The 20,626-nt window shown below is 42.4% G+C and overlaps 2 protein-coding genes across 4 annotated transcripts in view; one reads left to right on the top strand and one right to left on the bottom strand.

The window, feature by feature from the left end:
• Window positions 1-8,712, top strand: part of tab2 (TGF-beta activated kinase 1 (MAP3K7) binding protein 2) — a 44,609-nt gene extending 35,897 nt beyond the window's left edge. For 2 of the 3 annotated variants that reach the window (XM_063495528.1, XM_063495527.1), the window contains exons 4-7: window positions 2,167-2,327; window positions 3,429-3,522; window positions 5,222-5,317; window positions 6,422-8,711. In XM_063495528.1, the coding sequence (XP_063351598.1) occupies window positions 2,167-2,327; window positions 3,429-3,522; window positions 5,222-5,317; window positions 6,422-6,558 (488 nt within the window). In that variant the 3' untranslated portion in view covers window positions 6,559-8,711. Of the gene's footprint in view, window positions 1-2,166; window positions 2,328-3,428; window positions 3,523-5,221; window positions 5,318-6,421 lie in introns of all 3 variants that reach the window. The other variant, XM_063495529.1, reaches the window with a different exon arrangement.
• A 1,034-nt stretch (window positions 8,713-9,746) lies between these two features.
• Window positions 9,747-20,277, bottom strand: LOC134643300 (probable ribonuclease ZC3H12D). Its single transcript, XM_063495602.1, has 6 exons — window positions 20,209-20,277; window positions 18,692-19,101; window positions 15,433-15,572; window positions 13,250-13,484; window positions 13,020-13,126; window positions 9,747-11,130 (listed from the first exon to the last, which is right to left on the bottom strand). Exons 2-6 carry the CDS (start codon window positions 19,078-19,080, stop codon window positions 10,181-10,183), a joined length of 1,821 nt encoding a protein of 606 aa, XP_063351672.1. The 5' UTR covers window positions 19,081-19,101; window positions 20,209-20,277; the 3' UTR covers window positions 9,747-10,180.
• Window positions 20,278-20,626: the final 349 nt, after the last annotated feature.

Genomic DNA, 20,626 nt, shown 5'->3' with positions numbered 1-20,626 from the left:
ATCATGACTCTAGTGTGAGTCCTCCACAATAAATGCTGCATTTGCTCCACCAGCGCCTGAGACTTGCAGATTCTGTTGTGTGAGTCAAACATGTCAGAGCACACTGCTGTTTCCTTTTTTGGGCTTTTCACTGTATTATGAGTGAGTCAGCAGCTATGGCTCCTGCACTGTGGTGACTATCACCAAGAGGGGCTTCACACCAGGCATGCCGCCTCTACGATTGACCCTCGTCAGTGCAGTTTTCCATCAGTTTATCCTCACTGGTTTGGGAAAATGTTATCCCCTACTGTTTTGATTGGCAAGGTCACTTTGGAAGTTGGTGCTATGCAGACACACCTGTCACCACATAACTGTTAGTTGAACATAACTGTGTTAACTACCATCAGTCACCAAGAATGTGTGTTATTGTCTGGCAGTGGAATAACATTAGTGGTATTGCATAACTGTTAAACAGTTGGTTCTGCCCTCTGGGGCAACACCACTTTTTTTTTTTTTTTTTTTTTTGTATAGGTAAATCATCCATCTGAATTCTGGAGTTGTGGGTGTGATCACCTTGATTGACAGGTGTGCTGACACAGGGCTGGGCCACAGTTTCGTTTGTCACTGAACTGAACTGCTCTGCAGTGTTTGTACCTTACTGGAGGATTACTGAAGTTTGTGCTTCAGTCCCAGTACAGTGTACGGCTGCAGCTGGTTATTCAGCATTGTTAATTTTAGCCAGTAACTTGGCACTTTACCCCTTTTGGACAAAACAGTGACAATGGCACTTCTAAATGCAAAGTCCAAAAGCAGTGAGTGATGTCTATGGTACATGCTGCACACCTTTACGATAGTCACTTGTCAATTATAACATTGGCCCAACATGAAGCGTTGTCCTTCTTAACTCTAATAAGGACCATAATTTACTAAATATGCGTCAGGCAATTTAGAACATAAATTATCCATAAGATGTTTACAGGGGGTTATTGAGAAGAGCCGACTTCCGACTTCTTTTGCACCCAAAAAGGTCACCTGTCGCTGACAAATAGAACAAATATTTAAGGCACTTCTGCACTGGGTCCACTTCAGCAGATGTGCTTAATGTGTGGTAGCATGGACCAAACAACCAGGCTGCAGATGAGCAGGAGGAGAGGGAACACAGGAGGAGATGGATGGCGAGAGACACCTCAGTTTATCACTTCCAGTAGTCAGTAAAGTAACGTGTGTGTGTGTGTGTGTGTGTGTGTGTGTGTGTGTGTGTGTGTGTGTGTGTGTGTGTGAGTAAATATTTATCGCAGTTTGCCTCTCCAGTGTATGCTGGATCTCCTCTATTATGTCATAACAGCCTCGAATCAAATTGATTTTCATCTTCAGGAAGTGGATGAAGTTGGAGGGAACCTTACGAGTGGAGTTGGTAAACAAACCTGGTGTTGATTGTTGAACTCCTGCCAATCGTAATGTCTACTGGTCCTGTTAATTCTTTGTATCCTTTTGAAAACAAAGAAAAAGAAAAAAATCGACTTAATACAATTCTACTGATTCACCTGATAACCTTTCACTCACATCCATGAATCAGGTACATTAATTAAATACTGGAGGACTCCGTGGGCCATCATGTTATAACTCCTCAGTGTGTAGTGGCGTGTGTTTGTGTATTGCAGGAGAGAGAATTGTTTATCGTAGAATGCCTGTGAAGGAGGTGTTGCCACCTGTCAGAAAGTGCAAGAACTTTAATGAATTATGGGAAATGTACTGTAGAGACTTGAGTACATTATGTGCATGGTTAAGGCAGAATTTGCCTGCAGCAGTTTGCTAATCAGAATAAGTCTCATCTCCTTGTGTTACCACAATAGGTGATGAAAGGCAGCAGTGAGGATTCTAATGTTGCTTCGCCGTCTCTCCTTACACAAGGCTGTCTTTATGGGAAGAGAATTATCTAAACTGGTTTGACTGTTGTGTGCAGTCTGTGGTGCATTTGAAAATGTGTTGTTACTTTATACCCACGAGCACAGTGCTGCTTGAATGGCTTGTCAGCATTTTTTTTTGTTCTTTACTTAAATGAGTTTTTCTTGAACTTTTCATGGATTTCACCCTCCTTCCTTTACAAATCAGGTTAAATTATGTTGTCATTTCTAGTTAATAATAATTGTTACTGAGTCTTCTTTGTGTTTGTCTCTTTTCTTTTAGCATTGTTGGTGCATCAGAAGGCACGAATGGAGAGGCTGTGGCATGAGTTGGAGATGAAGAAGAAGAAGCTGGAGAAACTAAAAGAAGAGGTCAACGAAATGGAGAATGACCTGACCAGGAGACGTCTGGAGAGATCGAACTCAGCTTCCCAAATTCCTTCTGTAAGGAGAATTTGTTAGTTACCAGAAAAAAAGTCTATGGTGTGTGTTTTTGTGGGAGTGTCTTTTTTAAAACATTTGTAGTTGAATCTGGTGCATGAAGTTGGTGATATTTCTAATTAGGTGGAGCTGCTGTTAGCTAGCTAACTGTGAGCTAGTGTTGCTTGGTGTTGAGGCTTAAGATTACTTACACAGGTTCTAAATAGCATTTAACATGTGCATAAATGCTACCTAACAGACTGTCATAAGAGCTTCACTGCTCATTGCAACATTTTCCTCACTTGTTGTTTTGATCTTTGGGGTGGAGAGCAGTTTTTAACACATCTGTCCAAAATATCTCGTAGGTATTCAACTGGGTAGAAATCTGGTAATGATCTCTTGGCTAAACCAGTCAGATTGTTCTAATCTTTGAAAAGGAGAATTGTCAAAAGTCTCCTAACCCACATCTTTTACTGGCAGATCAACAGATTATAAACAAAAACAGTTTATTATGATTGTATCAGCAGCTGATTTAGAAATAAAAATGCTAAAGAATCAGCATAACTGAAACCAAATGTACTTCTGGTTATTATTGATAGATAAAGGCTGAATAGACAAAACCACATTATCTAGGTCATATTGCCATTCACATCAGTTCTCCTACACCCTGAAAATATGTTGATTACAGGGTCCATTTATGATTTGGCTGATAGCGCTCCACATTTTCAGACACACTTTGTCTGATTCACTTTGCAGTTCATTTTAGAGCTGTGCAGCTACTTTCAGAAAAAAGAAAACATCCCTTCTTATTTTCTGCACAGCTTACCATCGCTGTTGCATTTACGCCTATGATTTTTGTTGTAATATTGCGGGTTTAGAAAGAGCGGTGCTTTCTGCTTTATGTCGAGTCAGCTGTTTTCATCGGGTTGAGTCAACAGAGTGGGGGAGAAAGTAGCTGAGGAAGGTTAATTGGTTGGTGGTGCTGAGCTCAGTAACTCTTTGGTTCAGTGTTGTTTACTGAGGAGAGTGGAACAGCTCTCCTCGTGGCACGGTCACAGGTCACTGACTCCAAGCTGCCTACACATGAAGCTACATGTCTGAACCCTTTCTTTTTTTCCCTTTCAGATTGATGAAATGAAGCAGTTGCGATCCCAAAACAGGTCATTGCAGATTGATATAGACTGCCTCAGCAAAGAAATTGATCTTCTTCAAACAAAAGGTACGAGCCTGACTCACCATCTCTGATTTATTTGTATCTGCGTGTATTTTCAGATTATAAAGCCAACAGTAAGTCATTAAATGAAGCAGGCCAGATCAGATTGAGGCCTGGCAGCAGTAGCACATCGCTCTGGCCTCCTCACATCCTCTTGACACATGCAGCCAAAGTGCTACCATTGTGCTGCTAACTACCAGTTCTTCCTGAATTGCATCCTGTAGCTGGTGGGTAATAAGGGATTTATTGGTCCCCTGGCAGCACTCCACTACCGACAGATCACTGCCGCTGCCTAACGGGTCTGCACAGGTGAAAAGGAAGGCATAAATAATCCTTGCACACTTGGGGATTTTTTTTAAATCAAAACACAGAATCATTTTGTTAAGGTATTACCGACTGTTAAAAAACAGTGAAATTTTGATGTATTTATTAATTTCAGTGAATGACCCCTGTGTTGCAAATCATACATGGCACTTCCATAGATATCCTTATTATTTTAGCTGCTATTCAGAGACAGATTCATCTTGATGGAAAAGCTCCACAAACCTTTTCATGGTTTTTAAATGTAGGGGTGCACTGATCGCACTGAATGCATTTTGGATACAATACTGATACCTTTGCTTTAGGTATCTGCTGACAGCGATTGCCTATCCTATACTCACTTGACCACAGTTTGCAGTAAAGGGGAAAAAAACATAGAAACAAAGATACAAATAAAAGTTTTTGGTGTTGCAAGACTGTAAAACTGACTTGCTGTTAGCGTCCTCCATGCTATGTATTGTTTGCAACCTTTGTTCATGTGTGATGTAAAAAAGAAGATTACCTATAACTCCTAGAAGAAATGATATTTTCTTTCAGAACCTGTTTTTTAAGTGCTTTTTCAGAGCAAGGCAGGCTAATTATTCGAATTTGAACTTTAGTTACATTTTTGGCTTTGAAAATTACGCACACCACTTGATATAATAGCAGTGAGATGTTTGCCCCTCCCTAAAATTTTAAACTGACTCAGTTAACAAGATCTATCTAGAGGAAGTAAGACTCAGTTTCCATAGGGGAACCTGTTGAGCTTGTGGAGTCAGCTTCAACTTTTTGTTGCTCATCCAGTGGCTGCCATGCAAGTCTAGATATGAATTAGATATCTTAAACATTCAAACTCCCACTCTCTGGACTCCTTGTTTCAGCTTTTGCTGCTCATGAGATAACCCAGAATGAATGGAGCCCTGATGAGTGTATCTCAAACATGTAGGTTTCTGTTGATTTAACTCATAATGTGTGTTTCAATTCCTGTTTAGAAAGGTCTCATCAAGGCTGGTGCTCTCTAATGTAAATTCTTCCCAAACAGCACGCATTAGCAGAATTCTAGCATTTTATGGGTGAAATGGGAAATGTTGTAGCCATTCCTGCAAGAGCTGGCTGTTAGTTAGCTGTTTTTATAGTTTATAATAGTTTGCTGTTTTTACCTTGTAGCTTTCTTATTGGTGGTGCAGAAAAGATGCTTTGAAGGTCGTTGTCAGGGGATCTCCCTGCTAGGAAGTACCTCTCAGGAACGCTCTAGTGCCTAATCCTAATAGTACATCATAGCTTTGCAATACTGTCCCTTAAGATTCAAGATTCTTTATTTGTCACGTGCATAGTTATACAAGTACAACACGCAGTAAAATGTGTGGTAAAGGCTTGGTTCCATTCTCCTTCTTTTTGTGTACAGGACCACACTTTAATCCCGGTGCAATCCATAACTTTTATGACAATATTGGATTCCTCGGTCCTGTCCCACCCAAACCCAAAGGTACTTTATCTATTGGTAAGTTTAGAAAACGTTGCATGCTTGTGTCTGACGTTTCTCATTGCACTGGCCACAGCCCCTGATATCCTAAGGCACAGGTGTCGAACTCCAGGCCTGGAGGGCCGCTGTCCTGCTTGTTTTCCAACTAACCTGCCCTTGTAGCTTCTTATTGACAAAGCACACCTGATCCAGGTAATCAGCAGCAGGTAGTGCAGGGATATCTCAAAAATAAGCAGGATACTGGCCCTCGAGGACTGGAGTTTGACACCCCTGTCCTAAGGTTAAAGCCGGCATGTGGTCAGGAGTCAGTGCACTACACTTCTCCTCATGTTGATGTGCATGTCTGTATTGTAGCTGGACCACACAGCAGAGGGTGTGTAAATACTGTGACCTCATAGTGGAATGGTTGTGTGGTTCTTCCCAGTCCTGTTTCTATCGAGTATGCACTTCTTTTGCATGCCTCACAGATTTCTAAGCCCATGTGATGCATGTTCAAATAGCATACCCTCATTTATGGTATTTGCAACACTTGTGAAACTCCAGACAGGTGTTGTTTGGAATAAGTGTTTGAGAAAATATTGGAATCAGCCTGTCTTTCAGTCTTCTTTGGGGGGGTTTTCTTACAGAGTAAAAAATGCGTTTTATAAATAACAGTTTTAAAGTATTTTAGCTCTTTTTCACACGGTCTCTGAACATTTAGCTTACACATAATTGATGTGACACGAGATAAATATTGGCTACATATTTGCCATTAGACTGGTGGTGATATTTGGCTCGTCAGTCAAATCAAACCTATGGAAACAGAATCCCATGAAGTATCGGTTCTTTGATAAACTGGCTGTCTTTTAAACTGGTAAGCTTACAAAACTCTGAAGGGAGAAAAATGAAAAAGGAGGGTTTCCAAATATGACACAGACACAGTGTGGGTTATAAGCAAATAGGACGCTGTTTTTATTTCATCATCTGATCTGCTTGTTGATGAAGTGGCAGCCTTTTAGAGACTCTTCTCCTTTACACCAAGGCACTATCAGAATATTACATTTAAGTGCTGATAAATGCATGCTTATGCTTGTGATGTTACATCTGTCCCATCCCTCACTCGACTCCTCTTCTCCGTCTCAGACACGGGCAGTAAGAGTGTGAAGCCCATCACAGACCAGGAGGACGAGGGGACGCAGTGGAGCTGCACAGCCTGCACCTTCCTCAATCACCCCGCCCTGATCCGCTGTGAACAGTGCGATTTCCCGCGGAACTTCTGAGCCAACAAGGCTGCGACGCGCTGCCCCTTCCTCTGCCCGCCTGTCTTCTAGCAGATTAGAACAGACAGGGGCTCTGTCTGTTACTTCCTAGATGTATGAAAACCGGGACAGGGCATAGTCCTCGTACATCGTGCAGCCCGTTTTTTTTTTGTTTGTTTTTTTGTTTGTTTTGTTTTGTTATTTTCTTCTCCTCTTTTCTCCTCTCTATAGGCTTGTAGAACACTGTCCATTGAAGGCTTGACTGGATGGTGTTTACAGCTTGCGTTTCTTACTATAGGCTGGCAGAGTCGGATGATACCTCACCTTAGAGACTGGCATAGTGTGGGGTCCCGTTCTCCCCACCTCCCTTGCTCGACAGGTGACACTTTACACCCTGGGGATACCTCGCTGCTCCCACTTCACAGTATTACAAGCGTGGCCCTGCAGCGTGATTGCGCACATGCACACTCAACACAGATGTGCCTTTTGCTGATTTTTCTTTCTTTTTTTTTTTTTTTTGTCCCTTTTCTTCTTCTTCTGTGGTGGTGGCATGACTGGGGGGGGGGGGAACTGTGTTGAGCCACCGTTCTCCACTTGAAGGGAACTCATGGACTTTAAAGTTTGTTTGCTGTTTGTAGAGGATGCCAAAGGAGGAACCACCAGTGTTGCTGTCACTCAAACGTGCCTCGTTTCCTCAGCACCATTGTCTGTGTCTCTGATCTTGAGTTACCAAAACGCGAAACAAAAAACGGTTGCATGCTTTGTGTACAGAACACGGAGGCAGAAACTCCCCTCAAGCTTTTTACTGTACATAATTTTAGAATGTGCCTTTTAAAACCATTCTTCCTCACACTATGAATCACTTGTATTTCCTGTAAGTATAGCTTTATAGACTTTTATTAACTTGTTTTGATTCCCTTCTTTCAACCAAATAAGCACCGTGCCCCCTTTTTAAGCTTTGATTTCTGTGAGAGTTGAAGCCTTGCAGAAGGAGAGGAGTGGAGCTGTTCAAACCCCTCGCAGTCATCATGAAGCTACGTCTGCCCGGCCCGTTCATCGCCCGCGTCATTGCTGAGGTTCCTGTGTATGATCTGCAGATGCAGCAAAAGTGGAAGGCGATGGAGGCGTCTTGTTTTTTTTTTTGTTTTGTTTTGTTTTTTTTCTTTCCCTGTTTCGTGAGTGTATGTGTGCGCGTGCGAGTGTAAGCGTGAGTGTGTGTTTTTGTTTTCCAGGACACCAAATACGTTCGGGACTGTTGGGGGAGGGTTTGGAGAGGGGAGGGAAGGGGTTAAAAAGCAAAATAACAAACTGCCATCTTATCTGACAACTGGAATGTAGTTTTGATGTTTGGAGGACAACGACACCTCAGTGCAAAGAGACACTCACTCTCCAGTGCAATCAAGAACCATGTCAAAGTGCTCCTGGAACAGTTTCCACGTTGCTGTGTGCCTGAATTGGCTTTTTGTTAGGTACCAAAGGTCAAAGTGAATATATTTCTGTTAAAGGTGTTCCTGTGCCTTACAGTCAGGATTGTTGCATGTTGGGAGCAGGTGACGCAAAACAAACTGTCTATTCTGCACACTTTGCTTTGGAGCAGTTCATCCTCCTAAGCTTTTATTGCAGAGGGTTTTTCTAAGATGTACTTCCTGTCATGTTTCACTGTGGAACTGTGGATTATGTGAAACAATGGCTTGCATTAGTGCCTTTGTATTAATAACCTGCCCTGTCACATCCAAGTGCCTTTTTTTAAACCCCTAAAATTTCCTATGACTTTAACTCACTGATTTATGAATTTATAAATGAATTCTTGTCTCTTAAGCACTTAACGTCATACTTTTTTCTTTTTTCCAACCCCGAAAAACCAGTTTTCAGCTTTATCTGCACCTTGATGTGAAGAGGCAGTTTATTCATGTTTTAATACATGAAAAAAAAAATAATTTGGACATCTAAAGTGTTTTTTGATTTTAGCTGGGAAAACTGTCTTTGTAACAGATAAGTTATTTGTAAAAATTAAAAAAAAAAATCTATTCTGAATGTTTGTGCTGCTTCTGTCATGTTCTGAATGTTCTGTCCACTAGATGGCAGTATAGCTCAGTGTACAGGTTGGCTGGGAGATTGTTTCCCTGCAGATGTTAGATATTTTAAATCATTCTGATTTTCAGATCATTTTCTTCCTAAAACCATGGTGAAAGATGGCCTTGACAGTCTTTTGTGATTTATGGAATGATAAAAAGAAATTTATGATGCCGTCTTTTTCAAAATTGCCTAATATAGCAAAATGAAGCAATAATTTCCAGCTTTATCTTTATTATCACATTTCAGCGTTTCATCGTGTTATCTACTACCTGCATTTTTATGGCCTATGGACCTTTTATGTCAGCCCTTAAAAAACAAGGAAGAAAGATATTGCAAAAGTCCTCACATGTCAGAGAGCACTCTGGCCTCCTCTTGGTTTATTTCCTGCTTCCTTGTATTTCGTCCCGTCTTTTGTAAGTCAACAGCTTTCTGGGAAATGCAACGGTACATTAAACACAAAACAAAAATGTCACACAGGTTTAAAAACAGGCTCAGAAATCTGTGTCTCGGGAGGAACATGCATGTGCTTGACGTGTGAAGGAAAACATCTGCAGCGACATTACTGGTTGAACAGCGGGCCCACTTTAAAGCAGACGTACTCTGCTGTTCCTTATTTGCTGTTCTGTACTGTTCCAGTATGGCCAGAGTTTAAAATCATAAAATCGGTGTATGTACACAAATCACTGTGAGCAAAAAGCTCAGCTTGGAGATGTACGCAGGGTGGTGGCACTTCTGTACAGACTTTACTTTTCAGATCCAGAAGCTATGTTTGTTTCTCTGATGCAGCCCTAGGTGTTAACACAAACGCTCCACCCAAATGGAGCAGCCAAAAGAAGAAAGACAGAAGCAGGTGTAAACAGCTTGTTTCAGATTGATGGCATGCACCAAAATAAGGATCATTTTGAACTTTAAATCATGCAAAGCTGCTCTACTAAAGCTACCATCAGAGAGCAATGCTGTCTTTTTTTTCTTTTTCTTTTCTTTTTCTTTTTTTTAATGACATTAATGGCATTCACCTTAGCTTTGACACCAAGTTTCACCTTAGCTTCACCTCTATAAGCACAGTTTCAAATAGAAAATTACCCAGAGTGGTTTGAGCGCTTTTATTTCTCAGCAAAAACAAGGCATTAGAATTCATATTAAAAACAGATCAATGACATTCTTTACAGAAATATAGAATATAGCGTTCCTCACTTTGAGGCAACATGGGAAAACAACACATGCTGCTTTTATTTAAAACAAACAAAATAAAATTTTAGGCTACAATAAGTAGCTTGTATGGAGCTTAGTGCATTGCACTTTTACACTAGGATAAAGAGAGAGCATTCAATCTGCTATATTTTCTGCAGATCATGTCACTTTGTAATGCTTCAAATGAAGGGTAAGTTTGCATCATGTTCAAGCAAGACAAATCATTTTGCACAGTACAAACTGTCATAATGAATTCACAGTAATTTCGAGAAGTGCTCTCGTTCTTCAGTTTTCACTTTTCTTTTGAATTGAGAACTCCAACGTGGGCTCGGTTTGAAGAAATGTAAAAAAAAAAAAAAAAAAAGGTCCTTGGGATCTAGAAAGTGATGTGGCTCGCTCTGTAGTTCTGGATGAGAGAAATCAGTTCAGACATGTCGGACACGTGCGGGTAAGCATTCATGACTTGCTCTACCATGTTCTGGGGGAATAGGGTGCTAAGCTGGATCCTCAGAGCCTTCCTCCGCTCGCTCAATGGGCTCTTAGCCCCACTGCTCAGCCTAGGGTCAGACAGGCTGCCCTGCACCCATGGGTCCCTGGGCAAGCTGTGGGTCTGTCTGTGGGAGGGCTGTCTGTAGTACTGCTTCTCTGCAAAATGAGAGGGACGCTCCCCATTATGTGGTGGTAGAGCTGGACATGAGCTCCATCCATGCTGCTGGAGGTGGTGGTGGTGCTGCTGCTGCTGCTGGTGGTGGCTGTTTGGGGATAGTCTGGTCTGCTGGTGACAGCACCTGCATTGACTGCACGTGGGGGGCTCACGCGATGCCAGTCCATTTGGCTGAGCGTAGTAACCCCCATTCAGGCAGATCCTCGGGGCGTTGCCACCATACGACCCAGAGTACTCATCTTGACTCAGGCTGTAGCTGGCCACCCCGCTGCTGCAGCTGTGCACAGGCTGCTCCCTGCTGTAGGCCATGTCATGGATATAGAGCCTGGACAGAGAGCTGTCCATGGAGCTGAAGGCTTCATCTATATCTGGGCTCGGGCAGTGTTGGAGACTTGAGTTCATTTGGTTTCTCGGGCTGCTGGTGTCCCTCTGACAGATGGACTGCTCCCCTGGCGAAGCCCTGTGTGACAGCTCATCTATGCCCAGAGGTGGAGGGGTGGAGGAGATGTACCTGTGCTCCTGCTGATATGCAGCAGGGGAGATGTTCTTGGCTCTGTCTCTGTCTCTTAGGGCCCTCAGCTCATCAGCCACTGACAACTGGGACTGGTTGGCCCTCTCTGGATGGTAGAACTTACACTTTACTCCATAAGTGCATTTCTTTCCTAAAAGACAAAAATACAAATTCCCAAAATTAGAAATTGTGTCTGGGCCACTACAAGCTAAACTTCAGCTCAGGATGTGTGTAAAAGCCCCTAGAATTACAAACAAATCATCTGCTCTCTTTGTTTCTTTGGCACTCACAGTGTAGGGCACTTTTTAGCTGTCTTATAAATGGATGTCTTTAAGTCCAGTCACTAACTGACTCCTCAGCTAAGCTCTTCCTGACAGATCAGGGCCTTCCACAAATTTCAAATTCTCCAGTTGCAAGTCACTGCTGAATAAGCGCAGACAAGTGAAGCCAGAGCCCCTTACTGGCTCAATTTCTCCTCATTTGTTGGCCATAAAGCACAGGATTTCAACATTTAACAACCTTACATTTTTTTAAACAAAAAACTACCAGTCATTAAAAAAAAAAAGGTTGTGATGTGTTGAAATCTCAGTTTTGTAATGACATCTGGAGACTTTATACTTCCTCTGTGGGCTGAAAAATCATTCTACTCTTATGAAATATTGAGATAATGTCAGGAATACACTGTGGTCAGTCTGGGTTTATCTCCAGCATTTCCCACATTTACTACTTCGCAGTCAGAAAGTCTGGGCCTTACTGTTTTTTCTGGAGGGGGGAAGGTTTACTCCAGTTTCAAACTATTTTACATGCTGGTGATTACAGTTATTAAACTCCACACCAGGTTTAGGGCTGTATTTTAGACACAGGCACATTCCCAGAAACCGGAGGATGTCATAAACTTTCCATTTGGTTGTGCCATATTGGGGAAAATTCCATATACAAAAGTAGACGTGAAGTGAACCCCAACTCCGTCTGTGGCCCTCACTGAATTATATCAACTACCAAATGAATGAGCTGTTCAACTGGCTCAACCGTGGTGGATGACCTATTTGGATTTCAAGGTCATTTTTATCAATTATAGGATGAATTACCACCACTACCATTCTATATTTAATCATTAGTTATTATTAATTTCTAACTCTATTTCGTCCTGTTTCCCTCCCATCACCCCCCAACCGGTCTTGGCAGATAGCCGCCTCTCCCTGAGCCTGGTTTTGCTGGAGGTTTCTTCCTGTTAAAATTGAGATTTTGAGCAAGCACTTTGGCGACAGTGGGAAGGAAAGAGGGTCATTTGATTGTTGGGGTTAATCGTCTTGTAGGGACTGAGGATTATTTTGAACTGGGAATTATGCAAAGCTACTCACTGCTTAAAATAAGCAGAATATGTCTTCTTCAAAGTAAAATTAGCTTTATCAGTTACTATTGTCTGTAAAGGTTCTCAGTCATCCAGGTCATCATAGTCTAAGGAGCTTAGAAAGAAAAGTGTCTGGACTTCTTTCAGTTGCTTGAAGATGTTTTACCTCTCATCCGAGAAGCTTCTTCAGTCCCTAGAACTGAAGAAGCTTCTTGGATGAGAGGTGAAATGGCTTCAATCAACTTAAAGAAGTCCAGATGCTTTTCTTTCTAATCTCCTTAGATCAGCTACTATTAAACATAAATACTCATGATGCTAGTGTAAAACGACCTGTTTGTATGCGCTGGTCCTCTGCTGTGTGTGCTGAAGCTTGGACAGGAAATGCTGGTGGGAATCTTCTGATGCAAGAAATGCATCATATTTGCTTACTGTCATGTTTGCTTAACAGCAGTGTGTGTGTGTGTGTGTGTGTGTGTGTGTGTGTGTGTGTGTGTGTGTGTGTGTGTGTGTGTGTGTGTGTGTGTGCATCCCTGGTGACAGAGGTTTGTTTTCTGAGCAGATACCATTTCAAGTTCAATTTACACAGAAGTTCCATTGATTGTATATGTACTTGTACATGTTTTTTCTTATCTTTAGAGGAGCACAAGGAAGTGTAACATGAGCTGTCTGTTCAAATAGACCGTACTAACCATATGGACAATGCTGCAGCTTGTTTTCTGGGGTGCGTGGCTTCTTTCTCAGAAAATCATCAATAGTGGGACCATTCCTGCCCAGAGGATCATCTGGAGGCATAAACCTGCACCGGCACAGAGTTGCAGTTAGTCTAGCTGAACACATGGTCCAACAGTGGGGCAAATCACCCCCAATCAGCCATGCAAAACAAGTAACCCCCTTCAACCTGCCCCTTAAGAAGCCTTACTTGTCATTGGCGAATGTGTACATCAGCAGCCTCTCCTCTATGAATTTCTTCCACTGGAGGTTCTCTGTCTGCAGGTCGCGGTAGTTGTCATTGGACACGATGATGCCATCTGAGTCAAAGGCCAGCTTGACTATGTAGCGGTCATCGTAGCACACCACCCTCTTCCCATTTACGCAGCGGGACGGCGTGTACACCAGGATCTTCCTCCTCTCCAACTCGTGGAGAATATGTTGATCTATGGGACAAACATTATACAGGTTAGAGATTACTTTAAATGATGTGTGGTAACGTCCTTGACAGATACGAGACATTTATTCAGGCAGGTGACTGAGGCACCTTGTACTCCATGTGAGCTTTTAATCTTTTCTCAGTCTCTTTGTTTTTATAGTAAACTTCACACCAGGAAGAAACAATTTGTGGATTTTTTTTTTACCTGGCACTGATAATAGCAATAAAAGCTGACTGCAGCTTTCAGGAAAGCAGCTATTTTTAGCCGACATGATTGGACATGAACGACGTGTAGGATTTCAGTTTTCATGCTTACACTTCCTCATTGTTTAAGGAGGCTCCATGGGTTCAATACCTGCTTTTCACAATGAAACGAGGTTATAACTATTGGATGGGCTCCATTGGAAGCCACCATCTGCCAAACAGGATGACTCTAACAGCCAGGAAGAAGGGACAGGGATTTACCAGCAGCCATCTGTTATGTGCCCCACTGGCAAAGTACATGTTAAGAAGAGTTATAAAGATTTTATTTCCTTCAAATCCTCCTAGCTGTGGCTCAGGAGGGTTGTAATATCAAGAGTACTAGCAAAAGCACTAAGTACCAGTCCATTTACCATTTTTGCGATTGCTTTGCTAATAACCGATCAGACACAGTGTGTGGCACACAGTGTAGTGGCATGCACTGTTTTTTTCAGTTTATTTAAATGAACTGCTTCTCTAACAGTAAAATGCATCATTTCCTGTGAAGCACACTTTTTCTGCCTGGAAACTCTGACTGTTTACAAGTGCTTCAGACTATATTAAAGCTTTACATTGATGAACTAAAAAAACAACCTGCTTTGTCGACCAGCATAGTTTCAGGTTGGGTTTCTTTAAAACACGTGCACACACACAGGCAGCAGGACGTTCAGACAGCTTCTGTGTATTTGATTATGTTTGAGTCAGGATATTAGAGTACTGTTGGTAAGCCAAAATTACAATTACAAAAGTATATGAGCTGAGGATGTACTAGTATTCAAATGGCATGATTTAACTGTAACGTAAACACAGATTAAAGTTCCACTAATCAGTATACGTTATATTGACAGTGTAATAAACCACCGAGTGTACTGTCACAGTGGCTGCTTGTCTCCATTTAAATGCTCTGCTAGTCTGTATCATCTGGATTTAGAAATATTAGAATGCATTTGGCACATTAAAGCAGATTCATTCTATGTACTGCATGCTGTATGCTGCAACTACCACTGCAAGCTCCTTTGGAACCCATGTCTGCTGACATCATCAGTCTTATATATGTTGTCACTGATGTACTTTGCTCTGCAGTCTTCTGCTGTTTTTTTATGTTTGTGCACAGAAAGACCCACTGCAGAAGTAATAACATTCAGATTTTATCTAACCCTGAATTGAATAAGATTAAGAAAATGGATAGACACATGGTCCTAACAGAAATAAAAATGAATGACTGCAGCTTTATAATAGGCAGAATAACACATTCCACTGTGTGAAGCAGGAAAGGAGGAAATTCAATTCAGTTTTATTTATGTCAAATGCCAAATTGAACAACCATAGCCTCAAGGCACTTTATATAGTAAGGTAAAGACCTTACAATGGAAAAGGGAAAACTGCAACAACCGGATAAACCAAGTAAGCACCTGGCGAAAGTGGGAAGGAAAACCCCTTTTAACAGAAAGACATCATTTCTTCCTGGTTACTGAGCCAAGAATCCCTGTAATCAAATTGAGGATCTTGAATGTACATGCTGACAAACAAAACGCTGAAGTCATTATGGAATCGTAACGGAAGCGTGAGTTAATCAGGCTTCACTTCTACTTCACCCTGACCAGGAGGATTCAATTATAAAGGCACTTTTTCATCAGTGAACAAGAATAATTAGTGGAGACTTGACAAACACAGCTGACCTGAGCTGAGTGCACAGCACTGTCAGGTGACCTTACCTGTGATGGGCGCCTCAGGCTTCGGCTGCTCCTTCCTCCACAAGGGGACGAACACGGTGATGTCGCGCATCCCTTTGTCCCAAAACCAGTTTACTGCCAGCTGGAGACCCTGGCACGAAAACACCTTCTTGTTGCCGTGGCTACAAAAAAAAAAAAAAAAAAACAACACATACAAAAGCCAGAGTGAACAACAGAAAAAAAAACAGAGAGCTTCTTCTTTTGCGCTAACGTGCACATTTTGCCCACACATGCTTCTCCCTTTTTCAGGAAACTAATGATGTTGCAAGTGTTCACTAGTTCATGATTGCACAAGCACAGAGATGAGTCGTTTTCAACCTAAGAGAGACTCTTCACGTGAAATTTGTGAGATCATTTATTAATGTTTTAAAATTCACAAAGCTGAAGCTTAAAACAAACAGCCTTCTCCAGCAATGTATTAATCGTGAAAAGGCCCTGGAAATTTTGAGGAAAACAGAATAAGGTTACATTTTACTACACTGCTGAATTGTGATCATTGTCACACCTGGCCAGGAGAGCCTGAGACAACACGACACTTGTGTTTGTTCTAGTTCAACATTCATTCTTCGGAACAGCTCAACATTTATTCTCTGAAATACAAACCTACTGTATGAAGTCAAAAGGCTTCAGAAGAAGCAAACTGGATCGTTTTGCCTGCAGGAAAAGAAAAAGGCGTGTGCTTGTGGGTGTTCCCCTTCTTTTCATCAGCAGGAAGTGGCAAGATACTTTGCATACAACAGGTAACAAAGATAAAGCTTTTGGCATGAGCTAGTTTATGGATCCCGGATAATCTATCTAATCCGCCTTGCATAACTTTACAGATGGCTCACAGATGACACTTTAAAATGATATTTCCTGTCTTGTTTAAGCTCCCAGAGAAGTCGAATGAGACCAGACGGCTGCACGTTCATTCGTGAGTTAAAGGGAACAAAATAAAAGCAACTAATTAACTTTAGAAATTTAAATGAAAAAAATGGATTTTTAAAAATAAATGAACAAATGAATTTTTTTATTTGTGGCTACTATAACCAAAAACAGTGCAGGAAAGTAAAAATTTATGCTTTTTATTTATTTATTATTGGTCTATTTGTCATGAATCAGTATTCTGATTCAACTCATTACCTACTTTATTACAGTTGTAAAGAGGTGTTGTTTATGTTTTGATAAACTTGTGCATAGGAGTTACTGAATCTTTTAAACATCACATAAGAGGAAAAAGTGAAAAGCCACCTGAGCTACTTGATTCTGGCCTGTGTCAGACTGTGCTGGTGTTTGGCAGCAGTTTCCAGTGTAAAGTGCCATCTGCTGCTGTAAACATTAAAGCTGCAAGCTTAATAATTAGCTAAAACAGGTTAAAGTGTTCTGTAAAGCTGAGGGGAACTAGTGGGTGAAAAATGGTTTGTCTGTGGGTTTGTCACTGTGAGCGTCTTTCAGATTGGTGATATATAAATCCGTGCAGCTTTAAATCCTCACGTATTGCTGATAAAGTCTCAGTCTGCTGAGTAATGAGTTTACCCGAGCTGCCAGATCAGCAGTTAATACCTCTTTTTTTTTTGTACATTTCTCATGTGTGAATCGTTCTCTTTTGATAAACGTGAAGAATTACTTGTCACATGTGCTGGAGCATAATGTTTTTTGTGTCAAGAGGGAATGAAGGGACGTGTCATGATTAATCTAGGTATGGGTTCAGAAATGACAGATTTATCAAACCAAGAATGTGGGGGTGTTTCAATCAAAAAACTAAAAAGATGTGGGTATTTGCAAGAATCTTGCAAAAACACGGTGTGAACGGCAATGTGTAGGAGTAGTAGGCTTCTGTTTTTTTGTTGGGTTTTTGGTTTTTTTCTGCAGCTGTCGGGCCTAAAATGTAATTACAGGTAATCCAGTTTCAATAAAGTGCAGCAGTAAAATGACTGATTTCCTTTACATGGCCACAAAAAACTAATCAGGAAGAAAGAGCAGTGAGAGCCTCTGATGACTGAGGACAGGAACTGGGTCTGTTTTTCCCATGAGACACTCAAGTTCCACTTAAACATGATAAACTGTACGTCAGCTTCAGAGCTGAAGAAGGGAAACAAAAGAGGGAGACCGATGAGAGCTACCCCCCACCCCCCACAGCCTCTGAGGTTTCACACCTGAGGCTGGACTACAGTTACACCATCTTACCTGGGAATAAAGCAGTGACAGTAAATATCTGAGCCCTCTTCCTCTTTCAGCTCACTTCATGTCCTTACAGGAATATGCGCTATGAAAACACTGCTCTTTTGCTTTTTGTTTTGAATTCATGCCATACCGTCTTTGATTCGAGCGAAAACATTTTTCACTCCAAACTTCCTTGTTATCTACTTTGGGTGGAGGTGCAGATGCCAACCGTGAGATCAAATGGCGTTACAGTACAGTGCTACACGTGTAACAAGTCACGCTCGATACAAACATCACTTAAAGAGCTCAAACCTGATAAGAAAAACGCACTGTGGAATGGTCACTATGTCAAAGGCCCTTCAGGGCACGAACGTAATCTGGAATTGAGTGAAAAAACAAAAGGGAGAAAAGTGTCGGCTCAGATCATGTTTTCACTTCCCACGTCTTTAAAGAGGAAGTGTGTTGCAATCACATTTGTGAACTGAAACAAGTTCTGACATAGACAGACAGACAGAGCCTCTGGTGAGAGATTGGAAAGTTAAACCAAAGTTATCCTCATTCAGCCTCACAGAGAGAGGAACGCATCTCCGCTCTTTTTATTGCCCGCACCTCAAACAAGTGTTTTTTGTTTTGTTTTTTCCAGGAAGTGACGAAGCGTGTTTTCTTTGCTGTAAAAACTCATTTGCTTCCTTGTGCCTTCGTGCCTGTCTGGTGAATAAACTGAGCGAAGGGCTTCGGTACAGTTGTGAACAGCTGCCTAACACCCATCGGGTCTGTGGCACAAACTTGGGGTTAGAGTCAAGTTCGCTCTCAGATGTTACCTTTCAAATCAACACTCTTACACACTTGTTCTGTAAGAGCTCCATTTCAGAGAGGCGAACATTCAATTAAAACTTTACCCAACGGGTGGATGTTGAGAAGCTCAGATGAGATGTATTCATTGCGTTTCACCCCCACCCACTCCGCCTAACACCTGACAGATACGGTTACTCTGATATGAAGAAGTATGAAGTTACTGTACTACACTGTAACCGGAGGACTCCTTCCACTGTACTTAATGCATAAGCATACATAAAGCGAATGTCATGTGCTGACTCACCTCATGGCCACGTTGCTGCCGTCTATAACCACCGGTCTGAATCCAGCTGCCGCTTCTCTGTCCGGTCCCGGTCTGGCTTGGCTGGGGCTGGGGCTGGGGCTGCAGCCTCTGGGCACCAGCTTGGGGCTGTTTGGCACGCTCCTGTTGTTGTGGGTGCGAGTGTGGCACGTCTTTATCAGCTCCTCCAAGATGTCATTGGTCTGGGCGTCGTGCCGGAGGCTCTCCAGTACCCTGAGGATGTCGCCGTAAGAGTATCCTAACTTGAGAAAGCGCTCCACTTTGGCGTCCATGGCTGCCAGCGAATCAGAGTGGCTCCTCTCCTCCTCCTTTGCGCGCTCGGGACCGTCTGGCTGGGGAATCCTACTCTTCGCCTCCTTATTGTGGCTCATCGGCGTTTCCACGGAGACAGCCTGTGTTTTGGAACAGTTGACAAGTGTCAAAAGAGGAGGAGGAGAGGAGAAGGGCGAGGGGTGGAGACAGAGAGTGTCGGTATAAACACAGGAAGCGCAGCTGCGGTCTCACAGGGGTTTTCAGACAAATTGACTGTGGTTGATAGAATCTGCTCTGGTTACCACAACCTCATGACTGCAAACGCTTCACTGACGTCATGCTGGCTAAGAAAGCCCCTGTCTCTCCCTTTCTCTCTCTCTCCTCCTCACACACACACACACACACACTAGGAGAGGAAGCAAAGGGTCTGCACTGATCACAGCTCTAATTTTACCTACAGTCACACCCTGCTCTGCCAAATCATGAATGAATGGAACTGATGTGAGCGGCCTCTCCCATTCCACCCGCGTGCTGTTGCGCTCTCTGGAAAACCCCTTCTTGCGCTTCAGGTCCAAACACAGATCACACGGAGTGTAGAGGTGAAGAAAAATACTGCTGAATGACTCAGCCCACTTCTTCTGTTTGTCCTCCCACAAAGACAGAGCTATTTCGAGTAGGAGACCTTCACAATGTTCTCACACACGAAACCGCTGTGAGGAAGTGTCACTGACCCTTCAGCCTATACCAGACATCCAGAGAAATACGCCATCGCACTTTTGTGCAACGCAAGATGAGCTGATTACCGTACTGCCCTCCGTGTGTTAACGCAACATTTCAGGTATGAGGAAGAAAGAACAAAGCAAACAAAAAACAATCTAACAATCGTTTCCGCTCTAAGAAGATTGTTCGACCTATAAAAGCTATAATTATCTCACCAGAACCAACATTCCACAAATATCTGTAAAGGAGAAGCTGTTTTCATCTGACACCACCTACAGTACTGTCAGCAAGGGGCTGCAGTCTGCACAGGCCTGCTGCAGCCTGCAGCAGACCACATCCTCTGCTGATCACTTGGTAAACTGCAAGCTCCTAGCACTGTTTTCTGAAAATGCCACACTATCTTCCACAACCTCTGCGCTCAGGGCAGACCACACGGTCTGGACCTGACACAGAGCTACACATGACAAGACTGCACTCTCAGCTCACATTCAGCACAAACAGCAGGCAGACTTTGAGTTCACACTTACAGATTCAGCAGGTAGTGGCTCGCAGCATTAATCTCTCTCCCTCTGTGTGTGTGTGAGTGTGTGTGGGATCTGCTCTCAATGAGTGACTTACATAGACAAAACCACTGGTCTGTGTGAAGCTGCTCTTATTACTCACTGGAGGAAGTAAAGGCTGCTGAGAAAAAAAGGGGGGGGAGAAAAAAACCCTCTATGACCAGTAAGGAAGAGAACATGTAAATAAGCCATCTGAACTTCCTTATGTGCAGCAGCCAGGGCTGATCTGGGATCTGGGAGTCAAAGGGATATGTTTGACCTTTCTCCTCGCTTTTTTTTTTTTTTTTTTTTTTTCAGCTCTTGTGGTGTAATAACTGAACTGGACAAGTTAGACCAAGGCTTTAGACTGTTTCCATGAGCTGTTTGACATTTTCTTTTCAATTCA

This window comes from Pelmatolapia mariae, linkage group LG15, assembly GCF_036321145.2.
Source record: "Pelmatolapia mariae isolate MD_Pm_ZW linkage group LG15, Pm_UMD_F_2, whole genome shotgun sequence".
Taxonomy (NCBI): Eukaryota; Metazoa; Chordata; class Actinopteri; order Cichliformes; family Cichlidae; genus Pelmatolapia; species Pelmatolapia mariae.
The sequence above is the reverse complement of the archived record's forward strand: the minus strand, read 5'-3'. Positions and strand labels throughout refer to the sequence as shown.